Source organism: Desmodus rotundus, chromosome 11 (assembly GCF_022682495.2).
Source record: "Desmodus rotundus isolate HL8 chromosome 11, HLdesRot8A.1, whole genome shotgun sequence".
NCBI classification, from domain to species: Eukaryota; Metazoa; Chordata; class Mammalia; order Chiroptera; family Phyllostomidae; genus Desmodus; species Desmodus rotundus.
The window spans coordinates 96,580,787-96,596,412 of record NC_071397.1 but is presented as its reverse complement, the minus strand read 5'-3'; the positions used below and the strand labels follow the sequence as shown (position 1 = coordinate 96,596,412).

Below are 15,626 nucleotides of genomic sequence, written 5' to 3'. Positions count from 1 at the left end.
ATGCAGTTCCAGAAGCACTGACGTAGTGCCTACTATGTGCCGCACACTTGTACCAGAGGCCTGCAGCCCAAGAGCAGGAGGGCAGGCCGTGGGCTCAGTGAGCTCCCAGCCCGCAGGTGAGGAAGGCGGGCACAGTGAGCCAAGGCACGCAGGGCAAGAACCAGAGACACAGGAGGAAGTGCTGTGGGAACGTGGCTGGGCCACCAACTTTGGGTCAGGAAGGCTTCATGGAACACGCATGTCTGAGCAGGACCGGAAAGCCAGTCATGTGTGCGCCTCAGAGGTGCAGGGTTGGAAGTAGGAGGAGTTTGGCTGAGGACCCCGCACTCGAGGAGTGAAGTGGGGACCTGGTGCTCCAGGGACCGGGTAGCAGTGTCCAGGGTGCTAGGCTGTGGCCCAGCGTTTGTCAGTGTGCAGCCTGTGGGTCATGAAATCAATTCTGTGGGCCAGAAGCATTTTTAAAGTGAACTGGTCTAGAGGAAAACAACAGAATTGAATGAAACAGAGCTCAGGACACATGGCGGATAACTGCTGCTTCGGGAACTTCTCACTGCTGGTGTGAGTGTGCGTGCACGCACATGGGTGTGTTCTGGGTCTCGGGGATGACTGCTCGGTGTGGCTCACTCCCTGAAGTTTGACAAAGACGCTGTTCGGGGTGTCAGGTGCACCGGGAGCTACCCAGTCACCATCCCCCTGCCACCTCCCAGGGTGCGCAGCACAGAGGTGACGGCGGAACTGAAAACGAGGACAGCACTCTAGCACAGGGAGGCACAAACAGGGGCTGAGGGCCGTGGCTGGCACTTGGGCTCTGTCCCAGCAGCTCTGTCTAGAGCAAGACCCCCACGAAGGCCCTCACAGGGCAACCACACAGCGCTTCAGGACACCGGCAGGGCAGGGTGTGAAAAATGAGAAAATGCAGCTTTAATGAGCTTGTTCAGAATTTTGCAACTGGAAAAATGTAAGTTTTGTGATTTTCAAGTTAGTTTGGAATATCAGTTACATTTGTTGGGGGGGGGGGGGGGGGGGGGCTGGCCACACGCACTTCTCGGTGCTCGCGGCTTTTGAAAGGCTTTAATCCAGCCTTTGGAGGCAGTCGATGGAGACGATGGAGGCGCAGAGCTGACTCTGAGCAAAGCTCTCCTGCACTGAACGTCATCCTCCCAGTCCCTATTCAGAGCAATCTGACCAGTCTTCGTTGGGGGCACACCCGGACCTGCGTCAACAGCAGCCATGGAGAGTGGCCCCAGGATGGGGGTCATCCAGCCCACCTGGTCACGAGAAAGGGGTTCATGGAGAGTGGGGAAGAGTAGGCGTGGCCTCAAAATGTTGTGACCCGCAAGGGAACGTGCCTGCGGGGGTGCCACTGTCTGGGCTGGCTCCCACCCACAGAGAAGGCCCACTCCAGAAGGGGGATGTGTGAGCACAGGAGAGATGCTGCTTCCAGATCTTTCTTTCTTCCTCACCAGCCCATTCACCCTCTGGGGAGGTGGGGTCTGTTTTCTTCATGTAAGTGACCATAACAACAACTGCTTTTTACTTTTTGAAATAAGAAGCTTTAGAAGGAAAGACATGAATTACAAGAAGAGATTGAAGAAAGGGCACAGACCTGTAACTGCGCGTAACAGATGACGCAAACCCCTGTATTTGTCATCTCACGGGACGGCGCTCACAGAGACTCAGGAGACACGAACCTTGGCCCTGACCACAGACCACAGCACCTCAGTTTACACAGCACACAGATAATCTCCAACCCACAGCCCCTGGAGCTCGGCAAGCAATGATCACTCAATCAATACTTCTAGAGTGAAGAGACCAAGAAATAGTAGCAAAAGCAAAAGGAGAGTGAAAAACTCATGAAGAAGAAAATAGCTCGATTTCATTCAACCTGAGGTGCTGCTGTAAAACATCCCCGCGGTCTTCCCAACTCAGAAGAGAGAGTCCTCCTTTAAGGCCCCCTCCAGGGCCTCTCTAATTACTCCCTGTGATTCTGCCTTAGATGGAGAGAGGGGAGGGAAACAATGACATCTTTAAACATTTCTTTAGGAAGGCAGGTTTATCACTCACTAAGAAGAAAATTTAGTTACATGTCAGGCTCAGCCTGGATTCCAGCCTCGTCTTCCCTCCCCCCCCACAAATGCAGGCTGGCCCCTAGGCTCTACAAGGCAGACCCAGAGGGGATGGAGCAGTGACAGCCCAACCTTTATGGCCTGTCCTCCGCCAGCCGGCCACAGCCCTACCCTGAGTCTGTGCCCAGTGCTAGTCCCACACCCCTGCACTGGAGCCTCACCCAGGGCTTCTTGTAGACCCTCCATCTGGGGCAGAGAGCCTGCCCTCCATGACACAGCCCCTTATCTCCAAACTCTCTCAAATGAAGTGACCGGGCTGCTCTGATCCCACCTGTGGCCTGCCAGGCTGGGTTCCCTTCCTCCCCTTGCTGTTAGCTGATGTGTCCCCACCAGCACCCGGGCCATCCCACTGGGCAACTGACCCGTCTGACACACTGAACTGTTGTTACCTGTAATGGACACTGTTATTGCCAGACAGACAACCCGCTCCTGCCCTCGCCACACCTTCTATTATTTCAGGGCGGAAGCATTCCTTCCCCCAGCTGCTGGAATGTTGGTATCTGCTAGTGTCGGCAAAGTCCCTCTCGGGAAACTGCTTGCAGTTTCCTCGTCCAAGGTCCTGCCCCCTTCCCAGGGTGCTCACAGCAATGGCCAGCCGTGCAGGGGAGAAGGGCCTGCTGCTGCCTCGCCCAGCCTGTCAGCAGGAGCCTTGGCTGCAACGACATCCGCCCATGGCTGCCCCCTTTGCCCTGACAGGGGTTGATCCCAGAGCCCCTCTCAGGGACAGCGTCCCTGGGGACCCTACCCATGAGGTGCACCGGGCCAGTCTATCTCAGATACTCCGCCTCCTCTCATTGGGAATTCCTCGGAATTCGCAGAGAGCTAAGGGTCCATTTCCTGCACCCGTTCTGTGATGTCTGATGAACAAGCCCTTCTTGGGAACATATACAAGTCTCCAGCAAGCCAAGTCCAGTTTCTTAGAGAGAACTGCAAGGACGGGCTGTGGCAGACAGAACAATGGCCACCCAAAGACGTCCACACCCTAATCCCTGGAACTTGGGCCTGTGATACCTTACATTGCAAAAGGGACTTCGTGATGAAATAAAAACCTTGAGATGGGGAGACTGCCCTGGGTCCTTTGGGTGGGCCAGTCTAATCACCTGGGTTCTTCAAGGAGAGAGAGCTCTTCCTGGCTATGGTCAGAGGGAGCTGTGACTCCAGAAGAAAGGCACAGAGACTGGGGCATTGCTGGCTTTGAGGACAGAGGGAGGGGGCACCGGTCAGCTCCAGCAGCTGGAAAAGACAACGGAGTGGACTCTGCCCTAGAACCAATGGGAAAGACCACAGCGCTGCCGACGCCCGGAGCTCAGCCCAGGGAGACCCATGTAGGGCTTCTAACCTGCGGAACTCGTGGGTGATCAACTCATGGTATTGTGAAGCCACTAACTATGTGTGTGGTAATTTGGTGATCACAGAAAATTAGTCCAGAGGAAAGACGTGTACGTCCATGCCGTGTCTTCCCCTTCCTGTGTGATCGGGGCTCCCACTCAGGAAAGCTGGATCTCATTCTGGAAAACACCAACTCGGGTCAACTCTGGGCAAGAAGAACAGCACTGACCCTGACTAAATACTCAGTTTAGGATGGTAAGTGGCCCTCTCTAACTGTCAGTATCTATTTACTTTTAAAAAGACAAATCTTACCTTTTGAAGTATCTGTGCAAAACATGCGGAGAGCTGATGAAACAGGAACAAAAACGCAAACTCGGTATTTCCCCTAAATGGAGTGGCAATCACCATTTGAAGGGTGTTAGGACCATTCTGGAATTTAATTTGCAGGGGTTACGATTTGAAAAAGAAGCAGGAAAACTTCTATCAAGTTAATAAATGTGAGATAATCTGAGTAAAAAATTCTCTCTGGTTAGAAAGACAAATAGACTAAATATAGCTGCAGAATTTCACTTGACTTTGGCTTATATGTTCAAAAATGCCCTTATCTGCCATCAAGAATGCGGGTGTGGGAAATTCATGACATTAAAAGACCCCAAAATAGTAGCATGCAAGATGATAAACTGTGTTGATTATATAAATCTGGGGCCCACTGGAAAGATCAGATCCCAGGGCATCGATGGCAGTCCGGCTGCCCACTGCTGGGGCAGCTGGGCTCTGCAGACACGAGGCCACCACATGTGGGGCAAGAGCATGGCGGCAGGTGTGCCAGGCCCCTTGGCCATATCAGTATCCTGGGGAAGAGTGAACACCCTCACACACAACAGTATGGGGGAGGCATCCCTGCCAGGGCTGTGTTCTTTCTAACCAGAGAGAAAATCGACAGGACCGATCTAGATCCAGAGATCCTAGAGAAGGAGGTTCTCAGGCATCACTCTCAATAAAGTGTGAGAACAGAAAGGTCTAGAGTGCTGATTTGAACCGTTCCACGTGGGTTTTCTTTCTCACACAGTGGGTGTGTGAGTCTATCCCTGTACATGTAACAAAGACTGCATAGTTAGGAACTCAAGGAAGGAAGCTGGGACTGTGGTCCAGGTGTGGGGTGACGAGGGCCTGAGTCACTGGGACTCCAACTTCTGTCCTGGGACACAAATGACAAAGGACAACTCTCAAGGAGATCGGGGGTTGGCACAGTGGGGGATGCTGTGTCCAGCGGCAGCCCTTCCTCTCCTGCCCTGGGCGCACTGGAATGGAGGTGGTGAGTGAGAAGCGCGAGCCTCGACTCTACCATACTTTGGAGAAATTCTCCAACTTCCGCACTAGAACTTCAGCGTTCTTAGTCACACACTAACTGTTGCACACTCCAGCCCAGTCTCAACACTTCACTTGAGGATTTCTGGTAGTAAGTTTTCCAGTTACTATGGCCGTCTAATAACCACCCCCCACCATCCCCCCAAAATGCAGTGACGTAAAACAATACCACTTTGCTCACAAACCTGCAACATGGGCAAAGCTGGGTGGAGAGAGCTTATGTCTGCCCTGTTCAGCTTCGACTGGGGTAGCTCATGGGAACCACATGACCCTGTGAAGGCTCACCCACCGACAGGTCTGCCCGTGGGCACCTCTACCTCTGTGTGGCCTGGAGTCTGCCTACAAAGTCTCTGTGTCACATAGCTCAGGGCTCCAAAGGTTCATGTCCCAAGAGACAGAGGCAGGGTGGGGGTGGGGGTATCCATTATCACAATTCTAACCTAGTCTGGCCCATAGTCAAGGGGAGAAGAATTACATTCCATATTTTTTTCAATTGAGAAGAAGGTTAAAACTTTTGTGAATACGTTTGAAAACCACATTAAGTATGGACAGAAAGAAGAGAATACAGCCTATGAGACACCAAGGAAAGGATTCCAGCGTGTGATGACTGAAAATAGGTGGGAAAGGGGGAAAGGGAGACTGTTTCCAGGCAGAATTCTGGGGACTAGGAGAGTGTTCTCCTTACTGAGAGGGGTGTAGCCACAAGCAATGCATCTGGTTGTGAATGACCTGCTTTCTGGGCATCGGGAGATACCCGGGTAGAGACCTCCATGGGCAAGAAGCAATGCAAGACCAGAGGGCAGGTGCTTGAAGCAGGAGAGAGAGAGAAGGGGCGGGGGGCAGGTGGAGAGAAGGCACGTGGCCAAAGGCAAGAGGGATGGTTCAAACTTGCCTGAGAAAGTTAAGAAAGGCAGAAGGGGAAGAACAAAGTTAATGAAGGGCAAGGAGGAAAGAACAGATATAATACAAGAGAAAAGGAAAGCACTAAAAGGGCAGCAGAAGGGGAATGTGCTAGAAGCTAAAGGAAGAAAAAGTTTCAAATGAAGAGAAAGTAGTCACAGTCTCTCACCCCTCTGAAAGTAAGGGGGTGGGGGATGAAGAAAAAGACCCCAAACTTTGTCAAGGAAGGAGCCAGGAACACACCGTGTGCACAGACCCATTTTACTTCTACTACCTGGACCGGGAGAGGCAACAACTGCTGCTCCTCTCCGCAAGCAGAACAAATGCTTCTAACACACTCCAGAGTTTGTGTTGAAATCGTCTCTTTCTCTGCATTTGTGAGAAGCTCCTGGAAACCACCAAAGGACAGTAGTAGACTTAGGGAGCTGAAACTCCTTCCCAAGTGCCTTAGACCACCATTCCTCCACTGATAAGAGTATCTCAAGGCCAACCACACCAAGCCCCAGAGGCCTGTTGGCTCCGCCCTCCCTTATCTGCCCCTTGTTCACCAGGCACATCCTGATGGCTCTTGCAGGGCCAGCTCCCGTGGACTTCGAGGTCAGCAATCTTTAAAACCCAGCTTAAAGGTGTATGGAAACTATTGTATTCCTGTTTTGGTTCAATGATATGCGCAGTCCAAATGTGCTTAAATGTGAAAACATTCTCCACAGTGTTAAAAGCAAGGCTACTTCAAAAATCTCCAGAGAGGGACAGGGATGTGGATTCTAAGGCTGTGTTAGCTCTTAGCTATGAAGGGCCCAGGAGGCAGAGGCTAAAACAGGCCTGAATTAAGGACAGTACAACTTCCCTGAACAGACGGGAAGCTTGGAGTTGAGAGAAAGGGACACACACACACACACACACACACACACACACACAGAGTTGTCATCTTCCTCTGCAATCTGGGCCTAACGATGGCAGAGGAAGAGGTTCTCTCTGTCGTGTACAGCATCAGGAGACAGAAGAGACTGGAAGGGCTGAGAGCCCTGCTTCAGTTGGAAATCCCTTCGATCAGGACTGTCAGCTAAAGCCAGCTGCCTGAGAAGAGACTGGTACCAGAACCTGCATTACAAGCGCTCTGAGGGGCTAGATCTCACCTAGGAGATCAGAGAAGAGCTTCCCAACGCAAAGCAATGGAAGTGAGGGAGGAAACGTTAAAGCCTTCCTTTAAAATCAACAGAAAACCAGCACCAAATTAAATTATGAAGATGAAATGTGTGATAAAGTCTTTCGCTCATCAAGAAGATACATATTTCTTTAAACCTTGCTCTCAATTGTATACAGCTTCAATGATTAGCTGAGAGTCATGATTCAACTTTTTGATAAATATTTTATCCTTCTATAAAAGCATAATAGAATTGAACCCCTTGCTAAACTCTACTTCAGTGTTGAGTCTGAATGTCATAGTTACCGCCAGGATACACTTAAGAAGAAATTAAAGCCCGTGAAAAGGGAGCCTTGCATATTCTACCCTATAAAATGACAGTAAACCCCAAGAATCAGTGAGAAGCCAAAGAAAGAAAGATGAAAAACAATATGAAGAATAAATCAAGCAAATTGACACAAATCAAATACTATACGAACAAAAACTAATTACATATACATATGCACCAACAATCTGAGAAACAAACACAATATTAAGTTTTTTAAAAATCACCAGTTGAAAGTTACAAGTGCAATCACTACACGCTAACAGTGTGAACAAGCCATGTTAGCTCCAAAAGCACTGTTTTTAAAGTGTATCACAGGCCCTGGCTGCTGTGGCTCAGCAGATTGAGCGCCGGCCTGCAAACCAAAGGGTTGCCAGTTCGATTCCCAGGCAGGGCACATGCCTTGGTTGCCAGCCAGGTCCCCAGTAGGGAGCACTCAAGGGGCAACCACACACTGATGTTTCTCTCCCTCTTTCCCCTTCCCTTCCCATCTGTAAAGATAAATAAATAAAACCTTTCAGGGAACAGAACCTGCAAGGTGTCAAGCCCTCCCCACCCTGTCACGATACTGCCCCTCAGAACACCTTAAGTCAGCAACACGCTGAATCTAAGTAAGCTGTGGCAAAGCCCACACCTGCCTCAATGATGAGATGACTCAGCCCACTCACCAGGGGCCTGGTAAAAGGGCATGCCCTTTTATCCTAGTGAGGGTGAGGGTTAAGGTGAGGCTTAGGGATGCCAGCCTCTAGAATTCTTCAGCACACAGTATCTGTCACGCTATCAAAAATGATGAGGTGCACAAGAAGAGGAGAAAATGTAACCCACAGTCAAAAGAAGCAGGCCCAGAGTTAATGTAGATGCTGAAATCATTAGGCAAGGGTTTTAAAATAATTACAAAAAATATGTTAAATTATCCAGTGGAAAATATGGACAGAAAAAGGTGGGGAATTTCAGCAGAAGAATGGACATTATTTTAAAACTATATTTTAAAATGCTATTTGTAAAATATAGAAATATTCAAAATAAAAAAATAATAGTATCAAGAATGGCTCAACATAGACAGGGCACAACAGAGAAAAGGACCAGGAAGCCTGAAGACATACTCATAGGAATTATTCAAACTGAAATACAAAAAGAAAGATAAAGAAAAAAATGGAATATAGTATCCAAGATGTATGGGACTACTTGAAATAGTGTCATATATAAATAAATGGAGTTTCAGGAGAGGAGAGAAAAGGGGACAGAAGAAACAATGGCTAAAAATATTTCTAAACTCGATGGAAGATACTAATCCACAGATCCAAGAAGCCTCAGCAAACTCCAAGCAGGAATAGTATCAAGAAAACCACACCTCAGCACGTCCTTGTTCTGCTGTTGAAAACAAACGATGAAGAGAAAACCAGCTGGGACAAAACCGACCCGTTAAATACAGAGGGAAACGCTAAAAATACCAGCTAACTGCTCATCAGAAGTAAAAGTGGCCATATTTAGAAAAGAACTAAATGAACGCATTAAGAGGGTCCCCAACCCTTACCTGAGCCAAATTCCTGAATGTAACTCATTGTAAATAGCGACTGACCACTGTTTTCCCTTTCCTAATAACCTTAGCTACAAAAGAATAAATGTTCTTCCTTAAAGCCCTTAATTTATATTTTCTTGCTAAGATTTGACTCTGAGTTAAGAAGAATTATATCAAATGGCCAAAGTTTCTAAGACAAATATGTTCTATAAGACATTATTTATAAATTTTATTAATGTTCAAACACCAAGAATTTACTTCTCATTGTTTCAGTATTGGCATCATTTCACTAAACAACAAATGCTTGCTGAGAGCCTGCTATTTACCAGGATAGAGTAGCAAATAAAACAAACGGGGCCCTTGTCCTCACAGGGCTTACACGTGTTGCTCGCGCACCCAGTGAGTGGGTTAGGGCACACACGTCAAGAGATCATTATTAAGGTTTTGAAGCAAACTAAAATTCCTGTGGGGCCATGGTGGGTCATGAAATGTCCTTGACATCGTCTGCCATGCTAATGGGGACCGTTCGGTCGTCCTGATGTCATTACCATCACTCACCACCAACCTCGTGATACTCCACGATGCACAGCATGGCTAGCACTTGGCCCAAAGAAGACACTTTCTACATGTTCTCTGAGATGATGGAGAACTTGACACAGCTCTGAATGGGAGAGCTGAGGAAAGATGGGATCCCGACATGTTATAAGGGCAGTACCTTCTGCTGGATAATAAAGGATTTCCGATCTGTACGAGAGGAATTGTTGGAAATGAAACCCCTTTTCCATCTTCGAGGCAAACACAATCCCAGTTCCACTGACTACCAATTATTCATCAATTACAGCATGTCCTTCAAATATGCCAACTTCATTCAATGTCATTCATTATTATGTTGATGAAATGCTGTTGGGACTTATTGATTATATGAGTTAGCCTATGGTAAAACTGGTTTCACAGAACCTATCAATGAGGATGTTAAGTGGGGACTTACTGTGTTTCGGAGGGGATTAGCCAAAGAAAGAAAAAGGAGGAGGTGGAGGAGAGAGAGGGAGGGAGGGAGGGAGGGAGGGAAGGATCAAGAGAGAGAAAAAGCACATGGCTTTTTAAAAGAAATCACCAATAAATTTCTAGTGCTGAGAAACTTAAGACTGTTCCCACATTCTCAAGTGTTTCAGGTCTAGTAACTGCCAACCTGTCCACGGTGACAACACAGAACTGGGAAGCGGTCAAGTGCAAGATCAGGAGCACAGGATGCTCCTGAAGACGGGAACCTGCTCTCCCCTCCCAGTCCGCCTCCTTCCCTCAACCCCTGTGATCAAGAGACTATGAAATGTCAATATTTCAGGACCACAGACTTTATTTTCAAGTTTTCAACTTGAAACAAGAGCAGGCTGTGTGTGTGTGTGTGTGTGTGTGTGTGTGAGAGAGAGAGAGAGAGAGAGAGAGACAGACAGAGAGAGGGAGAGAGAGAAGAGAGAAAGAAATTGATAATGTTCACTGATCTCTTCCCATTGCCGTTCTGGGGATGGGAGACCGAGGACAGCGCAGTGGGTCAAAGAGCGGTGGGCTGGCTCCATAACACAGCAACTAGCGTCCTCCCTTCCCTCTTAAATACAGCTGAGAGACACTGTCACTTTGCATCTGTCCTCCATATGTTGAATAAAAGATGCCAAAAGACATCTGCCTGCCCTACTTGGAAGAGAGTAGAGTGTTGCATCAGGTTGCTTCCAGGAGCATTCTTTACTGTCTTCACAGTTCCGAGATGCTACCTCCAAAAATGGAAATGAAATCCAGTCCTCCCTTCTTGTAGGCTCCCTCAGTGCTCCTTCTAGGGGCCTGGGTGAGGACAGTCCCCAGACATCCCTGCAGGATGCCGCTCAGAAGGGGCAAGAGTGAAGCCATTCCTCAGACTCACACCAAGGTCTTCCTTTTAACTGCAGGCTACAGTTCTGCATTTTCTCAGCCCTGGAAGCTCCCACCATCATACTTGCTTATGAGCCCACATCCCCCTCCCTCAAAGGCTCTCAGAGAAGGGTGGCCAGAGTCCTTGAGAGGCTATTTCTAAAGTTTCCTCTGATCACAGGCTCCGTTCCTTGAGCACTTGCTGTTATGCATCAGACACCGTACTAAGTACACTTTTTCATTTAATCTTCACAGCATTTCAAGGTAGATATTATTGATCTCATTTAATAGATTGGGAAACAGGGGCTTTAAAAAGTGAAATAATTTGCCCAGGGTCGTACCTCTGGTAAGAATCTTGGGATCTGTACCTCCAAACTCCACGCCTGCGCCCACCATTCTACGTTGGAGGAGAAGAGGACCGTGGGGTGTCCACAGCACTGGCTCTGCCGTCAGAAGCCCTGCCGCTAACGACTCCATTATCTTAGGTGGCTATTCAACCTCTCCGAGCCCCCATCACTTCATCTTCAGTGTGGAAATAATCATTTCTGCCCTGCCTTTCTCCTAGGTTTGAAGGTAGTAGCAACGCCTGTTGCTGCATTCCAGTAAGTCCATTTCCCTCAGACAGACTTCCCTGTCCATCTGTTTGAAGTTGGGTGTGAGAGAGGTGGGGTAGGAGCAAGAGTCGCAGGATGAGGAGGTCTAAAACTGATTTCAGAAGTTACATGTCCTCTTTTTAAATTCTGAATCTGCCTTTGTGTAACTGAATGGGGAAGCATGGAGTCAAATGGGTGAAAACAAATGCTACTAATATTCAAGTTATCTAGGCATGAAATAAATCAGAACAGGCAACCATATAGTATGTGCTCAATAAAACACTAAAGGAAGGATAGAGGAAGGCAGGGAGCGAGCAGACAGAACAAGCATCTTCTTTTGATCTATTTTATCTTTTAGCCTATTTATATTTCATTACCTACCTACACATGTAACTAATTGGTTCTCTGAGTCTCTATCAAATTAATTTAGCCAAACTTATTTATTTTCCATCTATAATTAGCAATGATAAAGGACTTAGAAGCAATGCAGTGACAAATATTCTTTGCCAAGCCATCATATTCTATAATCTAACCCCCCCTATGATTTTTCTCAACCAAGGCCTCGTGCTAGGATGAGCCTACCTTCTTGAAATGTCAAATTGCCTAAATGATCAACCCTCGTGGAGACCAAACACACAGACACACAAAGCTGACATAAAAATGAAGCTACCCACAGTAGCTAAAAAACCCCAGGGCACGTGTTTATTCCTATAGCCGTCAGTTACCACAATGCTGACGCAGAAGAAGATCCACGACGACCTGCTGGTGAGGCCTTCGGGGAACTCTCGGACGAAATGCCCACAGAACCAAGGAGGAAAAAACCCATTTATGATGGTTCGGTCAAAAGCCATGTTTGAATGAAGATAAAGCAAGATGGTAAGTAATAACTGGTGGGGGAAGCTAACCATACACTGGGGATTTTGGTACATACACAAAATGAAATATGCATCATTCTACCTGCAAGACACTTGGGGCTGACGCTCTGCAACACAATCACAAAATTAACCCATTTTCTCCACTCTTAAAAGTGCTAAAAAAAAAAAAAAAAGCAAAAATGCCAATATAGAGCCCTTCAAAACTTTTTTAATGTTAGGAACCTAATAGTGACCGCTCTGCCTCTAGAGGACCACCTATAATGAAGCCAGCATCAGAAGGATGGCATTTCTGTGCAACCACAGGCATCGTCATTCCAGCGCCCGAATTCACGTCTCAGAATGCAAACTCACCGGGCACATCTGGCCCCTTCCTCGGTTCCCCAGGGGTGGCTTCCGATGGGGACAGCAGCAGAAGGAACAGCATTTCTCCTGCCATTCCTAAAGCCTTGTCACAACCTTCCCTTCCTGTCCCCAGTTTCCCTGACAGACTCTGCCAACTAGTCTCAATTGTGCACAGAAGTTAAACTGCTAGGAGAGACCTGGAAATGTTACCTCGTCAGCAATGGAGGGCTTCTGTGTGAGAAGGCCTGGGGGAGGGGAGTAGCTCAGAAGGCGCTCCTGCCTCACCTGTTCTAACTCAGTCCTATTGAAATTGTTCATTGTAGCACACCTGAAATTGTTCATGGTAGCACCCCGTTCACAAACAGTATGTTTCCCCACAGTGAGTCAGAGGGCCTTAAGTAAAAAGTATTACATTGTTACACTGTCAAGAGATCATTTATTTCCCACTGAAACAACATTTGGAATAGCAAACTCCAGGCACAAAATCAGAGCCTGGAGTTTGATATTAATACTTATCAGAAACAACAGTAAAGAAACACAAAAGGTTTTAATTCATCCTACCCAACAGAAGCAGACCTCAGGGGATCAGGCCCCACAACAACCAGGACACGGGAAGCACAAAGAACTCCCAGAAATATGATGCTTTTCTAATTCTGGAGGGAAGGAGCTACAACTTTCATTGAGCACAAGATACCAGGAATTACATAAGAAGCTGAATTGCAAATGTGGGACCCAATAAGAGCAATTGAAATTGATTCTGGAATGTGGTTAAACTGCTTTATCTAATACCATTAATAAATACATCTAATACCATTAATAAATACATCTAATACCATTAATAAATACGATCTTTCATTAGTTGGCAGGAGGATAGTTGCTACGGGCCGATTTGATTTTCCTGACAACAGCGAAGACGCACATGCACTTTTTTCCCAGATAAAAGCACTCAAGTCCCCTAGTCCTGTCCCTGGAAGGAGAAAGTCGCCAGGCAGGGCCGCACTTCTCCTGAACAGGTCTCAAATCTCCTTTCGCGGTCCCCACTGATGCGAGGGGAGGCAAAAGTGTCTGTTCAGAACATTTTTTTGTTGTTGCTGAAACTTTTTAAAAAAGTGAACAGTTTAGAAACACTGTAGTAAACCAGAAATTGTTGTTCAAGAGTGAACATCTGAGGAGAATAAAAAAGAAATTATCCTTCCAGGCCACATCCAGTGGCCTAGGCTTTGCAACCTAAAATAACCAAGACTCTTCATCATTCGGTGATGGTATGCAGAAGAGTAAGTCAGCGGAGCTTGACAACATGCCTTACAGCTTGTGAGCAAGAAAGGGAGTCAATTCTTTCCATCCCTGCCTTGAGACTCGGCCTCATCCCCCTTCGCGCAGGCTACATCTGGGCTGCTTTGCTAGTCTCCAAACTCAAGAGAGACAGCGCCAAGAATCAGTCACCTGGGAGGTGCCACCCAGCCCCTGGAAGCAACAAGGCTGGAACACCTTACAAGTGCCCCACTCCCCTCTCCGCTGCTCCCAGAGCCCGACCCAGAAAGGCATGATCTCAGGGACCTTCAAAAGAAGAAGAGGGAGAAAGGGCTTGTATTATATAACAGTATTCAGCAGATAAGGCTCCTAGAAACGAAAGTAACGAGCGGAAGCAGGGGAAGGCGAGGAGAGTCCGGCGTGGGGAGCCTTCGCCGCTACTTACTCGAAGGCGAAGAAGAGTCCGCTCGTGACCAGGATGAGGATGAGAGTCAGGTAGAAGACGCCAGTCTGCCGGGCCATCATGATCCTCCCGTTGCAGAAGAACTTGTTCCTTCCCGGGAAAACCTCCCATTTCCTCCGGGCCGCGATTTTCTTCTTGTGGGGCGACTCCATGGGGGAGGAGCTGTGGGTGCTGATCTGACTGTACTCGCAGTCTTTCATGGGCCCACCGCCGCCGGGAGGCATCCACGAGGGCAGCCGGCGCGGGGCGCACACCCCCAGAAGCCCCCCGGCCGCGCGGGCCCCGCCGAGCCACGACCGCCCCCCGAGCCGCGGCGCCGCGGCCCCGACGCGGGATCCGAGCTCGGCGACAACTTTGCGGAGGAGACTCAGGTTAAGCCCTCGGGGATCCCAGCTGTCATAGCCCGATCCCCTTCCTGGAGGGACGGTGCTCGCCCGCAGCTCGCGGCGGTTCTCAGTCGCTTCCAGCCCGCGTGCCGGGGCTCCGGGGTCCCGCGGGGCGCGAGGGGCTGCCTGGCCGACTCCGGGCTCGCCGAGCGCTCGAACCCGCCGCCCTCGGCTCGCCCGCGGTGCCTCGGCTCCGGCCCGCCGACCCCCGTGCGCTGCGCCCCGAGGGGACACGAGGCGGCCGCGGCGCCGGCAGGCTCGGGAGCCACTTCTACGCCTCGGCAGGGTTTATTCTAATCCTTCCTCCCGGCGGTGGATCCTCCCCAGGAGAAAGAGATGGAAACTGGGAGGCCGCTCGCGGCACCAGCAACCCCTCCCAGGGGTGGGGACACCAAGCACGTTATTCTGTCAGGAGCGGGCTCGGCGACAGCCCTGGAGCTGCTCGCGAGGCGACCCCGCGCCGGCGCGCCTGGCAGCCGAGTCCGCGGCCCCCGCTCGGGGCTGTCAGGGCCGCCTGAGCCGAGGGTCGCAGCGGTGGCTCGCGGGCTGCGCGGCTAGGGGCTCCCTCGCTCCCTCCTGCTCCATAAGAGCCGGGCCCGGCGCGAGGAGGGCCGCCTGGGGGCGGCGGAGCGCGTCCCAGGGCCGCGGGGAGAGCGCCACAGACACTTGTTTGCAAGGAGCAGCCCCGCGCGCGCGCAGCGCTCGGAGCGGGTCCGCCTCCTGCCGGCCCGGTGGGCGGTGGCCCAGGCGGCGCCCTCCTGGCTCCTCCCCCCGCTCCTCCTCCTCTCCGCGAAGCGGCGCACGGGCTCCGCGGGGCCGGGCCCCACTTCCCTCCGAGCCGCCCCCGCTCGGCCCGGGCGAAGGTGCTGGGCTCCTTCTAGCATGGCCGGAGGACGGCTCGGCCCCGCCGCAGCATGCGCTCCCTACTTCTCCCCCCGGCTTATTCCCCGCAGCTGCGGCCGCCTCGGACACACTCACACGCACACACACAGAGACACGCACACCCATTCTCGCAACTCCGGGGACCTGAAGACCCCGCATGGAGAGGTGACCCTCCTCGGCCTGCCCCGGCCCTTCCCCTTCCTCCCCCCAGCGGGGTGCGTGGT

General features: G+C 50.1%; 1 protein-coding gene across 3 annotated transcripts in view; it reads right to left on the bottom strand.

Moving 5' to 3' along the window:
- Positions 1-15,165, bottom strand: part of ZDHHC14 (zinc finger DHHC-type palmitoyltransferase 14) — a 217,807-nt gene extending 202,642 nt beyond the window's left edge. The window contains exon 1 of one of the 3 annotated variants that reach the window (XM_053913481.2): positions 14,117-15,165. In XM_053913481.2, coding sequence (XP_053769456.1) covers positions 14,117-14,358 — 242 coding nt within the window. In that variant the 5' untranslated portion in view covers positions 14,359-15,165. The remainder of the gene's footprint in view (positions 1-14,116) is intronic. The other 2 variants (XM_024552102.4, XM_045188937.3) reach the window with 2 other exon arrangements.
- Between the last annotated feature and the right edge of the window lie 461 nt (positions 15,166-15,626).